The sequence below is a fragment of the Drosophila tropicalis genome, unplaced genomic scaffold (genome assembly GCF_018151085.1).
Source record: "Drosophila tropicalis isolate 14030-0801.00 unplaced genomic scaffold, ASM1815108v1 contig_593, whole genome shotgun sequence".
Classification (NCBI taxonomy): domain Eukaryota; kingdom Metazoa; phylum Arthropoda; class Insecta; order Diptera; family Drosophilidae; genus Drosophila; species Drosophila tropicalis.
The window spans coordinates 17,563,695-17,581,553 of NW_027173070.1; the positions used below are offsets into that span (position 1 = coordinate 17,563,695).

Below are 17,859 nucleotides of genomic sequence, written 5' to 3' on the forward strand. Positions count from 1 at the left end.
AGCGTAGGGTACCTACGATTAACGTTTAAATTAAATCAGGAACTTATGGTAATTCCTGGCAACGCCTCCTATTTCTAATACAAAACTGTCTATTATGGACATAACGATAAAGAAAAAATATATATAAGACACCTTTCCGGCTTGACTTAACCTGGGTCAGCCATTCCCATTCTTAATTGACTTATAAGTAGAGGGTCAGACATTGATCAGTGGAAGCGGCTTCAAGTCCGGTTACTAGCATCAACTATGTATGTATAACTGTGTAGCAATCTCATTAACAGTCAGACCTTTTTAAATATTTCCAAGATAACAAAATTACATCTACATTTACAAGGTAACAAGGGAAACATAATTTTTATTTTCAAAAAACTAAACGATATATTATTTACATAGGAAACTCTAAAAGTCACACTACGTCTTAAATTGTGCATCCATTTCTCGAGATTTTGTATCTCATATTGTATTTCTAACTGCATGAAACTTGCATTGCATGTGTAGGTCAGAAACGCCGTATAAATTATTCACGCTTACTTTTAGTTTATAAATATTGTAATACACTTTTAGTTGCTACTACTACTTATTAATTTTGCTGACATTTAAAGTTATTCCTCCTTCGGCACTCAGCAAAATGTTTTCAACTTTGAATTTCATCGGAACTGAGGTCAGAGTAGGATTCACCTCGAACTTGAAATTGTGTATGAGTTTCGCCAGTCCAATTGTGGTTTGCATGCGGCCAAATCTCAGGCCAATGCAATTGCGGGGACCATCGCCAAAGGGTAAAAATGTACAAGCCGGACGCTGGTTCACTTGCTCCTCATCGAAACGTTCGGGTATGAATTTTTCTGGCTCGGGATAAAATTCAGGGTCATGGTGGATGGCTTTAACAGGTATTATTACACCTGTGCCAGGCTCGATATAATACTTAGGATTATCGGGATGAACGTAGCGTTGAGTGGCCAAACGAATGAGATGTCCCACAACAGGATGCTTTCGAAGAGTTTCTGTCGATAAAAAAATAGTTTTTCCCATTTTCTTTTTGTTAAGTTCTCTTTCACTTACCATCAATAACGTTTTCCAGATATTTCATCTCACGCATACTGTCATAACTGAATTCTCCATTATTTTTGGCTAAGACCTCATCGATTTCCTTTCTCAATCTATTTTGAATGTCTTGATTGATAGCCAGTTCGTGGAGAGCAAATCCCATGGTAGTCGAACTGGTCTCATAGCCAGCCAAAAAGAATACGAATGCTTGGGCAGCCAACTCATTGAAGGACAAACCGTCTTCTTTATTGCCTTCATCGTACTTTCTTTTCAAATCGATCAGCATGTCCATGAAATCATTTCGCTTGACATTATTTTTAACACGATAATCCACCGTATCCCTAATTATGTTCATGTAGAAATCCTCTACCTTTTGAACCAATTGTTTCATCCGCAATTTCGCAGCTAGTTTGGGGGCACCGAAAAGAAACAGATCCAGAGCTCTACCGTGCCTTCTTTCATTGATTGCTGCATTTCCCATTTTGACGAATTCTGCCTCAGGATTATGCAGACTATTGCATTCCAGACCAAATGCACAACTGCCTATCACATCGGCCGTAAAACGAGCCACCAAGTTCGTGATTTCCAATGGTTGCGGTTGACTTGTGGTTTTCGAGTTAAAGACTTCAATCATTTCATCGCCCACTTTAAGTAATGTTGGGAACATGTGCTTCATTTTACCCGATGTAAATGTTGGGGTCAATTTGTGCCTAAGACTTTTCCACTTTTGACCTTCAACGCCAACCAAATTACAAGTAAGGGGATCATCGCGTTCGTTGTGGAATATGCCGCGATCGTGAAATTTATCGAAATCCTTCAATAGCACAGTCTTTACGAAATCGATATCCACAGTAAGGGCTATTCGCTTAAAGTAGAAATAGAAACCAACAAAGGGTCCATCGACTTTGTTTTTGTATTTAAAGTAAGTTCGTTGAAAAATATCCGCAATTTGCATTGTCTTCATCAATTCGGCCATGTTTCCCGAGGGTATTTTGGGAGGATCATGGGGAATGCCTCGTCTTTGCCAGTAGTTAAATTGCTGATGTACCCACCATATGGCGAGGGATACAACACTGAGAAGTAGTAGAATTAATACCGCCATCGTGAACAGACTGAATTTTGTGTTGGCCACAGTAGCTGCTTTTATACCCACGATTTCTCTTACTTCGTTTCAAAATCAGCTTTTCCGTTCTCTTGATAATGTGTTCGCTCTTTGGACCCACTCTTAAATCGTATTTTTCTGCCAGTCATTTCTATTGTTCGGCTCAACAGTATATACCGGTTATGAGTTCTCTTAATGTATTGTTTTTTTAATGCAGACATTTATTAAATACATGGGTTATTCATTTTAGCTACTATTTCATAAATCCATTAAGTTAAATGTAATACAATGTGTCAATTATTAGATTACAACTTTTATGTAAACCAAGCTAAATATTTTGTGTATTTTATAGATTTTCTATAGTTTTAAGTAATGTTTACTCTCCGTAATGGAGCGACCCAACGCTTGACGTCTAACGTAAGGATCCTTATCATTATAACTAACATTTGCGTATAAACCAAGTTTCATCTAGAGGTTATATACTGTAAATTGCTTTACAATTGGGTACAATAAAACGAATAAATGAATAAGGAATACAAAAAGAAGCTAGTCATCGTGAAAAACAGAAATACAATTACACTCCAAAAAATTAAGGTGCAAAGGAAATATTTTCAATATATAGGAGTGGATACTTATATCGAAAAAAATTTGTTATAGTAAAAAGCTCACTGCGGTTGTAATACAAAATTTTATTTAAAGAATAATAACGCTATTAAGTTTCATTACGATATAAAGTTTTATCACGGTTTTAGTCGTTTAGTCGGTTTAGATTGCCCCTTTTTATAGAGGTTGTTATATACATATATTATATATTTGTAACAAAGGATTTGAGGAAGGATCCGAGCTTCGTCTTTATAAACTTTACGCTTTCAATCAGATAGCTACGGGTATGAAACATGATATTTTAGCTTTCTTTTACCCAATTGAAATCAAGTTTTGAGAAATCGTCGGATCCGAGCACTACAGCAAACCCTACTTTATGGAGTAGAAGAATAGAAATATGTTCTTAATATCTTCTTTTAAAGTACAAATTTATTCAGGGAAATTAATGGAAGAATTAACGGTCTTAAAATGACACGTAATACAAGGGTGTATCAGTATATTAGTTCCTTTTTTCGTTATGGTTCCTTTTATTTAGATGCCAAATAAAAGCTTCCTGGCTTGGGTAGATCTGCCCCTGTATAGACGAGAACATTCGCACGCGAATTATATTGATACATATTTTCTAATTTTGTAGATAATTTCAAGTCGTTTTACTATAGAACGAAAATTTCAGATAAGGGTATTGCAATGGTCGACCACCATTATCTTATCTCACAATCAGTCAATAAAAAGATTTGTGTGACACATTTGTTTTATTTCACTTGTTGTAAATGCGATTGGGATAGGTTTAACGTACAAGTGTAAGTACTTATGTTTTTAGATAACACTTTTTTACCTATGCAGTAGTTGTTCTTTCGGAAAGGTCATAAGCAAGCAAACTTCCAGCGGTTTTATCAAGTATTTAACTAATGACACACTAATTAAGAGCCAAATGGGAAAAGCAAAGTTCAAATTGTTTACGTGATTTATAATGATGTATTTATAAGACATGATAATGTGAGTACACCACTGATAAAATAATAAGAGTTTATTTAGAGTCTAAAGAAAATATGAATTAGAAAAAAAATTGGATTTAATTCACAAGACGGTTAGGTCGATCAAGGCTTTTTGAGTCCAACTTTCTTTCAAATCTCTTGCTTTATTTTTTGTCTCTTATGTATTTTCTTCTTTTCTCATCTGTCACTCTTTGCAGCGACTTTGGACAAGTGAAGATATATCAAATATAAGAGAAAAGGTGCGCATTCCTAACATAATTAAGTTAGAATTTGTATTTTCTGCCCTATGAATTCTGTAAAGGGTACGAAAAATATATGACCATATTTAGAATCTATTAAGATTCTAAAATATAACCAGAGTAAATATAGTAAGTACGGCCATCGGGAGCAATAAAAGTTACAACACCTTAGTTTAGAACTTCGTTAATGGAATTCCTAAGGAACTATTATATCTTTGCAATACCTAAAGTATAATCTAAAGTGATATACTAATAAATGTTATCAAAATAGCTTAATGATACGCGGAAAGAGACTAAAGCTGGCCAAATAGTGTCGTATAGTTATATAGGAATATAAGTAGATTGGGCGAAATGTCAGATTTTTAATAATGAAACAAGTCAATTCAATTTATAAAGTATATTTGTCATGTGAACACTGAACCAAATCCTGCACTTGGGACCAGACCTCACACCATCAAGCTGTCAAAATACTATAGTCGTTTTACTTTTATCAGGTATACCAAAGTCGTTTCAGAGTATTACTCTATTGTAATATACATATGTATATATATATAATATATTTAATATATAATAATTAAAAAGTTTATTTTATCAAAGAAAACAGTGAACAATCAAATTTATTTAAAGATTAACAAAGAAATTCCATTTCCGTTTTAAACATTCTATTTTCCAATAACTTTGCTAACATTCAAAGTTATTCCACCTTCGGCACTCCACAACAAATTTTCAACCTTAAATTTCATTGGAACTGAGGTCAGAGTGGGATTCACCTCGAACTTGAAATTGTGTATCAGTTTCGCCAGTCCAATTGTGGTTTGCATGCGGCCAAATCTCAGGCCAATACAATTGCGGGGCCCATCGCCAAAGGGTAAAAATGTACAAGCCGGACGCTGGTTCACTTGCTCCTCATCGAAACGTTCGGGTATGAATTTTTCTGGCTCCGGGTAAAATTCAGGATCATGATGAATGGCCCTAACAGGTATGATTACACCAGTGCCTGCCTCAATATAGTAATCAGGATTATCGGGATGAACGTAGCGTTGTGTGGCCTCACGAACGAGATGCCCTACCACAGGGTGTTTACGCATAGTTTCTGTGGATAAGGAATACACTTTTAATTATACATTTTCTTTTTTGTTTAGGTGCTTTTGCACTTACCATCAATAACCTTTTCCAGATATTTCATCTCGCGCATGCTCTCATAGTTAAATTCTCCATTATTTTTGGCTAAGACCTCATCGATTTCCTTTCTCAATCTATTTTGAATGTCTTGATTAATAGCCAGCTCGTGGAGAGCAAATCCCATGGTAGTCGAACTGGTCTCAAATCCAGCCAAAAAGAACACAAACGCTTGGGCAGCCAACTCATTGAAGGACAAACCTTCCTCCTTATTGCCTTCATCGTACTTCCTCTTCAAATCGATCAGCATGTCCATGAAATCATTTCGCTTGACATTATTTTTAATCCGATATTCTACAGTATCCCTAACTATCTTCATGTAGAAATCCTCGACCTTTTGTAATGTTGCCTTGACCCCGAATTTCGCAGCTAATTTGGGGGCACCAAATAGAAACAGATCCATTGCTCTACCGTGACGTCTCTTGGTTAGCGCTACAGTACCCATTTTGACGAATTCTGCTTCAGGATTATGCAGACTATTGCATTCCAGACCAAAGGCACAGCTTCCAATCACATCAGCTGTATAGCGAGACACCAAGTCCGTGATTTCCAATGGTTGGGGTTCACTTGAAGTTTTTGCATTGAATATCTTAACCAATTCTTCTCCCACATCCAGAACTGTGGGGAACATGTGCTTCATTTTTCCAGATGTAAATGTCGGCGTCAGTTTATGTCTGAGAGTTTTCCACTTTTGACCCTCAATGTTGACCAGGTTCCCAGATAAGGGATCATCATGTTCGTTATGGAATACGCCGCGATCGTGAAATTTGTCGAAATCCTTTATTACCACAGTCTTCACGAAATCAATATCCACAACAATCACAGCTCGTTTGAAGAAAATGTAAAAACCCACGAAAGGTGAACTGACTTTGTTTTTGTATTTAAAATACGTGCGAGCAAAAATATCCGAAATATGAATTGTGGTCATCATTCCAGCTAGACTTCCCGATGGTATTTGCGGGGGATCATGGGGAATACCACGACGCTCCCAATAGCTAAAATTCCTAAGTACCAGCCATATGGCGAGGGTCGCGACCCCGAGTAGTAATGCGATGAATACGACCATGACGAGTAAACTGAGTGTGATGTTTGCCACAGCAGTCGCTTATATATACCTATACTTTCCAGTGCTCTGCCAAACAAACACAGAGAGAGAGAAAGAGAGAGAGAGAGAGAGAGCGCGAACTATCAAATATTTGTTTGGATTCTCTTCGAACTTATTTCGTCGAATGCCATCCAATTGCGTTATGCGATTAGTCACAGGTTTTTGTTCTTTGTACTCTTTAAAAAATGTTTGTTCGTTGTCGAGACATTGAAATCATTTAACGGTATAACGTAAATGATTAGAGTTATCAAACGATTTAGGCACTCGACAAAGTTATGTAAAATCCATGTGTTAGTTTTTGCTTTAAGCATATACGACAGATTTGGTTCACTGAATTGCATGTAACTATTATTATGGACGTTGGTATATTGCTCAATAAGCATTTCTAAGGTTTCAGTTCTTAAAATTATCCAAATCAGTTAGCCAAAAGATGCAAATTAGAATTTAAACTGTTTATAAATTGTTCATTAATTTGAAAATAGCTTTTTAAAAATAATTCACCATTTGTAACTGAGATGTAAAAATAAAATTGGTACTTTACTGTTCATTGATAACAAAAACCAAATAATAGTGCACATTACTTGATTTTTAAATTTTAAGTTTAAAATTTAACCGAGAGTCACGCCCACATTTTTTAATTGTAGAAAATATTTAAATCCCCGATAAGACATTTTGATTGAACTCGAATTCCGATAGTCTTTGACTATTCCGATTTGATAATAGTTGAAGTCAATTTGTAGATGGAAGTCGATAAGATTCGAGGGAAGGATCAGAAGTTTATGGACTAGATGTACATATCCCATTTTCAAGAAAATAAAGTAAATGCCTGAGATCTTAAACAAGTTTGCATTACTCTGCGTTGGTTGAACTATTAAAAGCTTCACTGACGGGCATATACTATCTCATCTGCTCAAAGTAAAATACATAGATAATTTTTTACTTTAACAGAGAGATATCCTATAAATGGAGAAATAATTTAAAGAGGTGAGAACATCTTCAATAATTCACAGCAAGCGAGTTTGAAACATACAAATTAGATGTACTTCAAAGATTGTAAGGGTATATCAAATTTGGCATAGTCTAAACTCTAGACTCAAAAGGAAGCTTTATTTTATTTATTATTATTTGCCACCTGCGGCACTCTGCAATATGGCCCATCGCCGAAGAGTAAAAATGTTCAAGCCGGACGCTGGTTCACTTTGCTTCTCATCGAAACGTTCGGGTATGAATTTATCTGCCTATGGGTAGAACTCAGTATTTCAAATTATCGGGATGAACGTATCGTTATGTAGCCTTAGGAATGAGATTTTCTACCAGAGTGTGTTAAAGCAGAGTTTCTGTGGATAGAGAAAATACCTGTGACACTTTTCCCTTTTTCGTTTACTACTTTTATACTTACCATTAATAACTTTCTCCAGACATTTCATCTCCCACATGCTCCCATAGTTAAATTCTCCATTATTTTTGGCTAAGACCTCATCGATTTCGGTCGGTGTCAATGTGTTCAGGAGATTCTTCAATTTGTGTACCTCGATGGTAGGAGTTAACGTGTTCATGTACACATTACACGGCGGGAGGTACGACCCCGACTAGCAAAATGGTTAGCACGACCATTTTGATTAGACTAAACTGAGAAACACTTTTTTATAAGATGTTAAAATAAGTTCATATTCGAAAGCACCCACAGTCGTAATGGTTGAGTTATCTAATCGCCAACCAATATGCAGTTATCACATTTATTTCAATTTTATTTCCACAAAATACAATAGTATTGTTTTACCGGTGATTAGGATAGGTTAGCATATGTAATACAGATTATTATAACTAAAATATTGATTACAGTTTTTCAACTTTCAAGGGTATGCCATTCTCTGCTGAAATCAGAATGTTCTTAGTGACTAATTTCATGGGTATTGGGGTCTCTGGAGCCACACTAAAGTTGTAGTTCTTTATCAAGTAAGCCAGACCCACACATGTTTGCATAAGACCAAAACGTAGACCAATGCAATTTCGAGGGCCATCTCCAAATGGCAACCAAGTGCAAGGAGGTCGAGCTTGAATTTCCTCTTCGGTAAAACGTTCTGGCTGAAATTTCTCAGGTTGTGGATAAATATTGGGATCATAGTGGATACCCAAAGCAGGTATAACAACAACTGTGCCTTTATCTATATGATATTTTGAATCATCGGGTGTATAATCCGTATTGGTCAGACGTGTAAGATGGGCCAGAACAGGATATTTGCGTAGAGTTTCTGTGGAAAAATATATTGGATCAACAAACCAAACAAAGAGTTTCATTGACCTAGTGATCACTTACCCATAACACTCTGTTCTAGATATTTCATTTGCTTGATACTATCATAGGTGAATTCATTGTTGTGCTTAGCCAAAACTTCGTTAACTTCTTGTCTTATTTTGTTTTGTATATCCTGATGCTGAGCCAACTCGTATAGGGCGAAACCCATGGTGGTGGAACTGGTCTCAAAGCCAGCGACAAAGAAAATGAATGCCTGGGCTAAGAGTTCATCGAAAGTCAGTCCCTCTTCTGAATCCCCTTCCAGTTCCTTTTGATACATCTCAATTAAACTATCCATAAAGTCACCACGCTTCTCTTTCGTTCTAAGACGATAGTTAATTGTGTCCCTAACAATCCTGGTGTAAAAGTCACTGACTTCCTGCACATTCAATTTCAGACGCAAGCGTCGTGCCAATTTGGGGAAACCGAAGATAAAGAAGTCCAGGAGTCCATAGTATCGACGATCAGTGACGGCTCTCCTACCGATTTGAACGAATTCCGCCTGAGGCTCGTATAAGCTATTACAATTCAAACCGAAAGCACAAGTGCCAATTACGTCGGCTGTATAACGTGCAACTAGATCAACGACTTCCAAAACTTTTCCGCCCTTTGCATTTCCCACTTTGTCCTTGAATACCTTCTCCATCTCCTCAGCCACTTTGATAACAATCGGGAACATATGTTTCATTTTGCCCGAGGTAAAGGTAGGTGTCAGTTTATGGCGCAAATGACGCCATTTTTGTCCCTCTATGCTGAACAATGTGGCTGACAGAGGATCATCAATTTCATTATAAAACACTCCCCGATTCTCGAAGTGATTGAAGTCTTTGATTAGCACACGTTTGACTAATTCCAAATCGGTGAGCACGGCCGTTTTTGTAAAAAAAAAAATAGAACCCAGCAAATGGACTCTTTGAACTCTTGTACTTGTTATAATAGTCTTTAAAAACATAAGCAATATGTTTTTTTTTTGGGCCACTCGCCTATATTGCCCCAAATTGGGTGTGGCACATCGTGGGGTATACCGCGACGTTGCCAGTAGCTATGACGTCGTCGGGCGAAAAACAATAGAAGCGATACGAAAAGCGCGAAGAGCGCCAAACCCAACGCCATGTCGACGATATTTCGTTTGATACTGAGCAGTTAATATTAAGAAATCTTCGTTATATACCCTCTCAAACATGAATGCAAAAGCTCTCTCTTGCACAGTTTAAAGCTGTTTGTCAAATGCTGCCTAATGCCTGATCATTCGTACTTACATATGTCCAAACAAACAATTGAAATATTCGTTGAGGCTGACAATCAAAAACATATTACAAGTTTAATGGAGTTAGCAGTAAAATATATTATGCATTCTAAAAATTATTCTAATTTTCTTTGGACATTTTGAAATTACAAGTAAAAATCTTTCTAAACTGTTAAAAAAAATGTGGTGAAATAGATATGCACTCCTTATCTGTCTAAAGAACCCATTTGGGGTTTACGTAACTGAATTTAAAGGAATTTCCTTCAAAAGCATAATAAAATATTTTATTTCGTTTTCGTTCGTTCCGTGAACAGATACAAATGTGAAAACGTCTCAAGAGTTAATCCAGAGCAATAGAAGTCGCAACTATCAAGCTTCAGAGATGCCCCAGTATCCTGTCTAAACTGCTCTTGTAATTTGGACACGAAGAGGGCGAGTCCCAACGTCGAATACCAAAAAAAAAAAAAAACTGGGAAGTCATTTCTTTTAATGTAAGTTTAGTTCTTCACGCATTTTTATAGTTTCTTCAACAAAGTCCACGTAGAAATCGGTGGTATAAAACATTCGATAATCGCACGCAAAACAAGGAACATTATTTTCTCGGTAATAAGGATAGGTTTAAAAATCTGTGCATAAATAGTACATCTTACTATATTAATGAAAGTTTTTCAACTTTCAAGCGTATGCCATTTTCGGATGAAATGAGAAAGTTTTTAGTGACTAATTTAATGGGTATGGGAGTTTCAGGGGCTATACTAAAGTTGTAGTTCTTTATCAAGTAAGCCAGACCCACACATGTTTGCATAAGACCAAAACGTAGACCAATGCAATTTCGAGGGCCATCTCCAAATGGCAACCAAGTGCAAGGAGGTCGAGCTTGAATTTCCTCTTCGGTAAAACGTTCTGGCTGAAATTTCTCAGGTTGTGGATAAATATTGGGATCATAGTGGATACCCAAAGCAGGTATAACAACAACTGTGCCTTTATCTATATGATATTTTGAATCATCGGGTGTATAATCCGTATTGGTCAGACGTGTAAGATGGGCCAGAACAGGATATTTGCGTAGAGTTTCTGTGGAAAAATATATTGGATCAACAAACCAAACAAAGAGTTTCATTGACCTAGTGATCACTTACCCATAACACTCTGTTCTAGATATTTCATTTGCTTGATACTATCATAGGTGAATTCATTGTTGTGCTTAGCCAAAACTTCGTTAACTTCTTGTCTTATTTTGTTTTGTATATCCTGATGCTGAGCCAACTCGTATAGGGCGAAACCCATGGTGGTGGAACTGGTCTCAAAGCCAGCGACAAAGAAAATGAATGCCTGGGCTAAGAGTTCATCGAAAGTCAGTCCCTCTTCTGAATCCCCTTCCAGTTCCTTTTGATACATCTCAATTAAACTATCCATAAAGTCACCACGCTTCTCTTTCGTTCTAAGACGATAGTTAATTGTGTCCCTAACAATCCTGGTGTAAAAGTCACTGACTTCCTGCACATTCAATTTCAGACGCAAGCGTCGGGCCAATTTTGGAAAACCAAATATGAAGAAATCCAGGAGACCGTAATAGCGCCGTTCACTAATGGCCTTCTTACCTATTTGGACGAATTCTGCTTGGGGATCATGTAAACTATTGCATTCCAGCCCGAAAGCACAATTGCCAATCACATCGGATGTATAACGTGCAACTAGATCAACGACTTCCAAAACTTTTCCGCCTTTTGCATTTCCCACTTTGTCCTTGAATACCTTGTCCATTTCCTCTCCCACTTTTACGACAATCGGGAACATATGTTTCATTTTGCCCGAGGTAAAGGTAGGTGTCAGCTTATGGCGCAAATGGCGCCACTTTTGTCCCTCAATGCTGAACAGGCTGGCTGTGAGTGGATCATCAATTTCATTATAGAATATTCCACGATTCTCAAAATGATTGAAGTCTTTGATTAGCACACGTTTGACTAATTCCAAATCGGTGACCACGGCCGTTTTTGTAAAAAAGAAATAAAATCCCGCAAATGGACTCTTTGAGTTCTTGTATTTGTTATAATAGTCCTTGAAGATATAAGCGATGTGTTTCTTCTTTGGCCATTCTCCTATATTGCCCCAAAGTGGATGGGGTACATCGTGGGGTATACCTCGACGTTGCCAGTAGCTATGACGTCGTCGGGCGAAAAACAATAGAAGCGATACGAAAAGCGCGAAGAGTGCCAAAACCAACGCCATTCCGATGATATTTCGTTTGATACTAAATAGTTAATGTCGTCAAAAGTTCTTTATATATGATTCGAAACTGAAGGCAAAAGCTCGCTCACACACAATTTAAAGCTTTTCGGCAATTACTACTTGACTACTAACGATGACATGCAAGTTTAATATTCATTGAGACTTGGATTTAAAATTATTTTATAAAACAAGTTACAAGTTAAAAAGTTATCTGAAAAATCAATATTTTTCAGACAATAAAATATTCTAATTTCACTTGGATTTATTGAAATTAAAAACAATAATCTTACCAAAATTGATTTAAAAAGCATGGTGAAATAGTTACGAGTTCCTTATCAGCCAGCTCATAGCTCATCCAACTTAGAGTGTTTATTTTTATACCCTTGCCAAAAGGGTATATTATTTTTGCTCAGAAGTGTGCAATGCATAAAAGGAAGCATCTCCGACTGATCCATCCGGCTCGAAGGACCAAAATGAATAGGGATTCCGGAGAAGAAGAATAACCCAATCTTCATTCTTTCAATTCAAAATATGAACTGATTTTATTAACAAAAGTCTTGTGTATATAAATGAATTTTTAGACTCTAGGGGCCGACAATTGTTCTTAAAAATGCTGTTAAAATCTTAAGTGCTTTTCCACAGAGTTTGGACGCCCGATTTGTTTGGTTTTTGAGCCATACTTGATATATGAATCTGTATCAGCTATTTTTGTTTTATGTTTTGCATATTTCTTTGTTCAATCTGATTTGGTGAAGCCATTTCAGATGAAAACGATGTTTATTCTTAAACACCGTCCATATAAAGTAGATATTCTTGATCAGTACGACGATCGTCCGTCTGGATCGACCCGAACTCCTCCTTGACCGGAAGATCTACCGAGTTGAAATTTTGCATCTAGGCATGTATATACTGCACAGTTTGTATATCTCGGATGTGCCAAATTTGATCAAGATCAGGGGACTATATCAGATACTGTGATTTTTATCAATAACTTTGTAACTTTGTTATACAGATTCGATAAAATAGCACGTTACATGCGACAGATTGCTTCAGCCAAAGTTTGAAGCTGTTCTTTAGCTAACACTATCTTTTTTATATGTTTAAGTATTTTTCTAGTTTGACGGTTAAGTAAGTATAAACAAAAATTTTCAAGGGTATACAAACTACGGCTAAGCCCCGGCCCTCTGGTATTCTTTTTAGTTTCCTCAACATTGCTCACGTAGAAATCGGTGATATAAAATCATCGAAACATTTTTTTCTCCGTGATAAGAATAGGTTTAAATATCAAAGAAGTTAAATTCGGCTATGCCGAAGTTTATATACCCTTGCAGTCCGATCCCAAAGATTTTCATACTTTATCTCACCCGGGTAAAAAAAAGCTCCCAAAAAAATTTCATCCCGATAGCTCTTAAGATGGCTGAGTAAAACGCGTACGCACCGACGGACAGACGGACAGACGGACATGGCTATATCGACTTAGCTTCTCATGCTGATCAAGAATATATATACTTTATGGGGTCGGAAACGTCTCCTTCTGTGCGTTACAAACATCTGACCAATTTTATAATACCCTCTGCAAGGGTATAAAAATCTGTGCATAAATAGTACACATTACTATTATTATACCCTTGCAGAGGGTATTATAAAATTGGTCAGATGTTTGTAACGCACAGAAGGAGACGTTTCCGACCCCATAAAGTATATATATTCTTGATCAGCATGAGAAGCTAAGTCGATATAGCCATGTCCGTCTGTCCGTCTGTCCGTCGGTGCGTACGCGTTTTACTCAGCCATCTTAAGAGCTATCGGGATGAAATTTTTTTGGGAGCTTTTTTTTTACCCGGGTGAGATAAAGTATGAAAATCTTTGGGATCGGACTGCAAGGGTATATAAACTTCGGCATAGCCGAATTTAACTTCTTTGATATTTATTATTATAATATTGATTACAGTTTTTCAACTTTCAAGGGTATGCCATTTTCGGCTGATATCAGAATGCTTTTTGTGACAAATTTCATGGGTATTGGGGTCTCTGGAGCCACACTAAAGTTGTAGTTCTTTATCAAGTAAGCCAGACCCACACATGTTTGCATAAGACCAAAACGTAGACCAATGCAATTTCGAGGGCCATCTCCAAATGGCAACCAAGTGCAAGGAGGTCGAGCTTGAATTTCCTCTTCGGTAAAACGTTCTGGCTGAAATTTCTCAGGTTGTGGATAAATATTGGGATCATAGTGGATACCCAAAGCAGGTATAACAACAACTGTGCCTTTATCTATATGATATTTTGAATCATCGGGTGTATAATCCGTATTGGTCAGACGTGTAAGATGGGCCAGAACAGGATATTTGCGTAGAGTTTCTGTGGAAAAATATATTGGATCAACAAACCAAACAAAGACTTTCATTGACCTAGTAATCACTTACCCATAACACTCTGTTCTAGATATTTCATTTGCTTGATACTATCATAGGTGAATTCATTGTTGTGCTTAGCCAAAACTTCGTTAACTTCCTGTCTTATTTTGTTTTGTATATCCTGATGCTGAGCCAACTCGTATAGGGCGAAACCCATGGTGGTGGAACTGGTCTCAAAGCCAGCGACAAAGAAAATGAATGCCTGGGCTAAGAGTTCATCGAAAGTCAGTCCCTCTTCTGAATCCCCTTCCAGTTCCTTTTGATACATCTCAATTAAACTATCCATAAAGTCACCACGCTTCTCTTTCGTCTTAAGACGATAGTTAATTGTATCCCTAACAATCCTGGTGTAAAAGTCACTGACCTCTTGCACATTAAACTTTAGATGCAAGCGTCGTGCCAATGTAGGAAAACCAAAAAGAAAGAAATCCAGGAGACCGTAATAGCGCCGTTCACTGATAGCTTTCCTACCTATTTGGACGAATTCTGCTTGGGGATCATGTAAGCTATTGCATTCCAGCCCGAAAGCACAACTGCCAATTACATCGGATGTATAACGTGCAACTAGATCAACCACTTCTAAAACTTTTCCGCCTTTTGCATTTCCCAATTTGTCCTTGAATACCTTGTCCATTTCCTCTCCCACTTTTACGACAATCGGGAACATATGTTTCATTTTGCCCGAGGTAAAGGTAGGTGTCAGCTTATGGCGCAAATGGCGCCACTTTTGTCCCTCAATGCTGAACAATGTGGCTGACAGAGGATCATCAATTTCATTATAGAATATTCCACGATTCTCAAAATGATTGAAGTCTTTGATTAGCACACGTTTGACTAATTCCAAATCGGTGAGCACGGCATTTTTTGCGAAAAAGAAATAGAATCCCGCAAATGGACTACTTGAGTTCTTGTATTTGTTATAATAGTCCTTGAAGATAAAAGCGATGTGTTTCTTCTTTGGCCATTCTCCTATATTGCCCCAAAGTGGATGGGGTACATCGTGGGGTATACCTCGACGTTGCCAGTAGCTATGACGTCGTCGGGCGAAAAACAATAGAAGCGATACGAAAAGCGCGAAGAGTGCCAAAACCAACGCCATTCCGATGATATTTCGTTTGATACTAAATAGTTAATGTCGTCAAAAGTTCTTTATATATGATTCGAAACTGAAGGCAAAAGCTCGCTCTCGCACTATTTGCTTACAAGAAAATATTGCAATTTCTCTGTATATATTGAAATTATAAGCAATAAGCAATTTCAAAACTGAATGAGAAGTTGTTGGTGGTAATAAATACGAGTACCTTATCAGCAAGTCGATAGAATCCAACTAAGTAACTAAGTGGTTGTTTATTTTTTGTTTTAAACGAATTGTGTCCTTGTCATGCTTATTTCGATAATTTTCCAATCTCCTGAACTTTTAAATAAATTCCCTTTGAAGGGCACAGTAAAATATTTGATTTGACAAATTCAATTTTTCGGTCAGTGCGTGGACAGATACTGAAGTGAAAACGTCTCAAGAGTTGAACCAAAGCAATGGAAGTTTGCATTTTGCCAAAACGCATGCCAATGCAATTGCGAGGACCATCGCCGAAAGGCAGCCAGGCAGCTGTAGGTCTTTGTGCTAGTTGATCGGCCAGAAATCGTTCGGGTATAAATTTGTGTGGCTCTGGGTACACAGCAGGATCATGATGAATGCCATAAACGGGAATGATAAGCATCTGACCGGGTTCAATGTAAAAGTGTTTATTCCCCTTGCAAGCATAATATTGACGAGAGATGCGCGATAAATGTGGCAAGACGGGATATTTACGCAAAGTTTCTGAAAAGAAGTAATTTTAAATGAAAATTCGGATTTAATAATGGAATTTTTATTCGTACCTGCTATTACTAGTTCCATGAAGCGGAGTTCCTGCATAGCCTCATAGGTAAATATTCCATTATGGAGTTCTATAGCTGCCACAATCTCCTGCCTGAGCTTCTCCTGTAATTCGGGCTGCTTTGCCAGTTCGAAGAGGGCAAATCCCAGCGTTGATGCAGAGGTATCGAAACCAGCAGCAAAAAATATAAATGCCTGGGCTGCCATTTCCTTTAACGTAAGCTCGCCACGTTGCTTCATTTCGATGAGAAGATTCATGAAATCATTTCTCACGATATTTTGTTCCTCACGCATTTTCACAGTTTGCTCAACAATGCCCACATAGAAGTCGGTGATATCTTGATGGATTTGGCACATTCGTAGAGTGCGAGCTAGATTCGGAAAACTTTCTATAAAACCATCGATCAGTTTACTATGCCGTCTATCGGTGAACGCTCTTCGTCCCATAACAGCAAACTCAGCCTCTGGGTTCCTAAGGCCGTTACACTCCAGTCCGAAGACACAGCGTCCTATCACATCCGTGGTATAGCGAGCCATTAGATCACTTATTTCCAGTATCCCACAAATGGCATTGTCCGCCAATTCACCACAGACCACAGCCAAATCCTCACCGACAGCGCAAACATTGGGAAACATATACTTCATCTTACCCGAACTGAAAGTGGGGGACATTTTCTGTCTCAATGGTCGCCACTTGGGTCCATCGATGCGAAACAGATGCCCAGTAAGTGGATCATCACGCTCGTTGTGATACATGCCGCGATCTTCGAAATTGGCAAAATCTCTAATCAATATATGCTTGGCCAGTTCCAGATCCAAAATAACAGCCACGGGACGTAACATAATGAATACTCCAGCAAATGGAGCCCCGCTGTCCTTGAAGAGTTCGTACAGCGGTGTTATGATATCCTTGAAATGCTTCGTAGTGCGGAATCCCTGCATGTTTCCCATGGGAAATGATGGTTTCACATGGCCAATACCCCGACGTGCCCAATAATTGAGCCGGGTACGCACAAACCAAAAAGCCAATGGCCAGTGTAATCAAAACCAAGGCGATCACGTCCAGCATTCTCGATCCCTCAGCTTTTCACTTTCAACTGACAACTGCTTTAAGATGCGAACTTGCTGGCCAGAGCAAAGTGCAATAACGAATGTAAACAAGCAAAGCATAAAAAGCAAATTGTTGATAACCTCGTTTAATTAAATACATAGGAATACAATAATACAATTTCGAACTGGAAAATGGAATCAAAACTAAACATCGCTAGAACTCAATCTAGTTCTCCGTGCCTCTTTCTTTCCATGTCGTTGATCATTTAGTTATGTATGTGTGGGAGAGCAAGTAAATACCCCAAGCAAAGAGAGAGAGAGAGAGAGAGACGACGACCATGAACTTGATCAAAGCAATCTCTGTATATAACGGAATGCCTGTAAACAACAGCTGATTGCCGCTCAGCATCTTAAGCAAAGAATGAGAGAAGGTCGAGATAGCTTCAGAACGAAGATCGTATACCTTTTGTAAAATTCA

At 37.8% G+C, this 17,859-nt stretch overlaps 6 protein-coding genes across 6 annotated transcripts; all 6 read right to left on the bottom strand.

The window, feature by feature from the left end:
• Nucleotides 1-326: 326 nt before the first annotated feature.
• On the bottom strand, nucleotides 327-2,152 carry LOC137576927 (probable cytochrome P450 6a20). The gene is made up of 2 exons (XM_068290272.1): nucleotides 1,060-2,152; nucleotides 327-1,001 (listed from the first exon to the last, which is right to left on the bottom strand). Exons 1-2 carry the CDS (start codon nucleotides 2,144-2,146, stop codon nucleotides 574-576), a joined length of 1,515 nt encoding a protein of 504 aa, XP_068146373.1. The 5' UTR covers nucleotides 2,147-2,152; the 3' UTR covers nucleotides 327-573.
• Nucleotides 2,153-4,542: 2,390 nt separating this feature from the next.
• LOC137576925 (probable cytochrome P450 6a20) lies at nucleotides 4,543-6,243 on the bottom strand. The gene is made up of 2 exons (XM_068290269.1): nucleotides 5,142-6,243; nucleotides 4,543-5,076 (listed from the first exon to the last, which is right to left on the bottom strand). The coding sequence occupies exons 1-2, from the start codon at nucleotides 6,226-6,228 to the stop codon at nucleotides 4,646-4,648; spliced, it is 1,518 nt and encodes a 505-aa protein (XP_068146370.1). The 5' UTR covers nucleotides 6,229-6,243; the 3' UTR covers nucleotides 4,543-4,645.
• Nucleotides 6,244-7,989: 1,746 nt separating this feature from the next.
• On the bottom strand, nucleotides 7,990-9,691 carry Cyp6a23 (Cytochrome P450 6a23). The gene is given in 4 exon segments (XM_068288311.1): nucleotides 7,990-8,519; nucleotides 8,585-9,452; nucleotides 9,454-9,537; nucleotides 9,539-9,691. Coding segments are annotated over 4 exon segments (1,506 nt in total). The 5' UTR covers nucleotides 9,677-9,691; the 3' UTR covers nucleotides 7,990-8,103.
• Nucleotides 9,692-10,279: 588 nt separating this feature from the next.
• LOC137575676 (probable cytochrome P450 6a23) lies at nucleotides 10,280-12,070 on the bottom strand. The gene is made up of 2 exons (XM_068288310.1): nucleotides 10,949-12,070; nucleotides 10,280-10,883 (listed from the first exon to the last, which is right to left on the bottom strand). The coding sequence occupies exons 1-2, from the start codon at nucleotides 12,036-12,038 to the stop codon at nucleotides 10,459-10,461; spliced, it is 1,515 nt and encodes a 504-aa protein (XP_068144411.1). The 5' UTR covers nucleotides 12,039-12,070; the 3' UTR covers nucleotides 10,280-10,458.
• A 1,833-nt stretch (nucleotides 12,071-13,903) lies between these two features.
• Nucleotides 13,904-15,714, bottom strand: LOC137576283 (probable cytochrome P450 6a23). The gene is made up of 2 exons (XM_068289298.1): nucleotides 14,465-15,714; nucleotides 13,904-14,399 (listed from the first exon to the last, which is right to left on the bottom strand). Exons 1-2 carry the CDS (start codon nucleotides 15,552-15,554, stop codon nucleotides 13,984-13,986), a joined length of 1,506 nt encoding a protein of 501 aa, XP_068145399.1. The 5' UTR covers nucleotides 15,555-15,714; the 3' UTR covers nucleotides 13,904-13,983.
• Nucleotides 15,715-15,783: 69 nt separating this feature from the next.
• Nucleotides 15,784-17,617, bottom strand: Cyp6a22 (Cytochrome P450 6a22). Its single transcript, XM_068289300.1, is given in 3 exon segments — nucleotides 15,784-16,274; nucleotides 16,334-17,354; nucleotides 17,356-17,617. Coding segments are annotated over 3 exon segments (1,500 nt in total). The 5' UTR covers nucleotides 17,401-17,617; the 3' UTR covers nucleotides 15,784-15,840.
• Nucleotides 17,618-17,859: the final 242 nt, after the last annotated feature.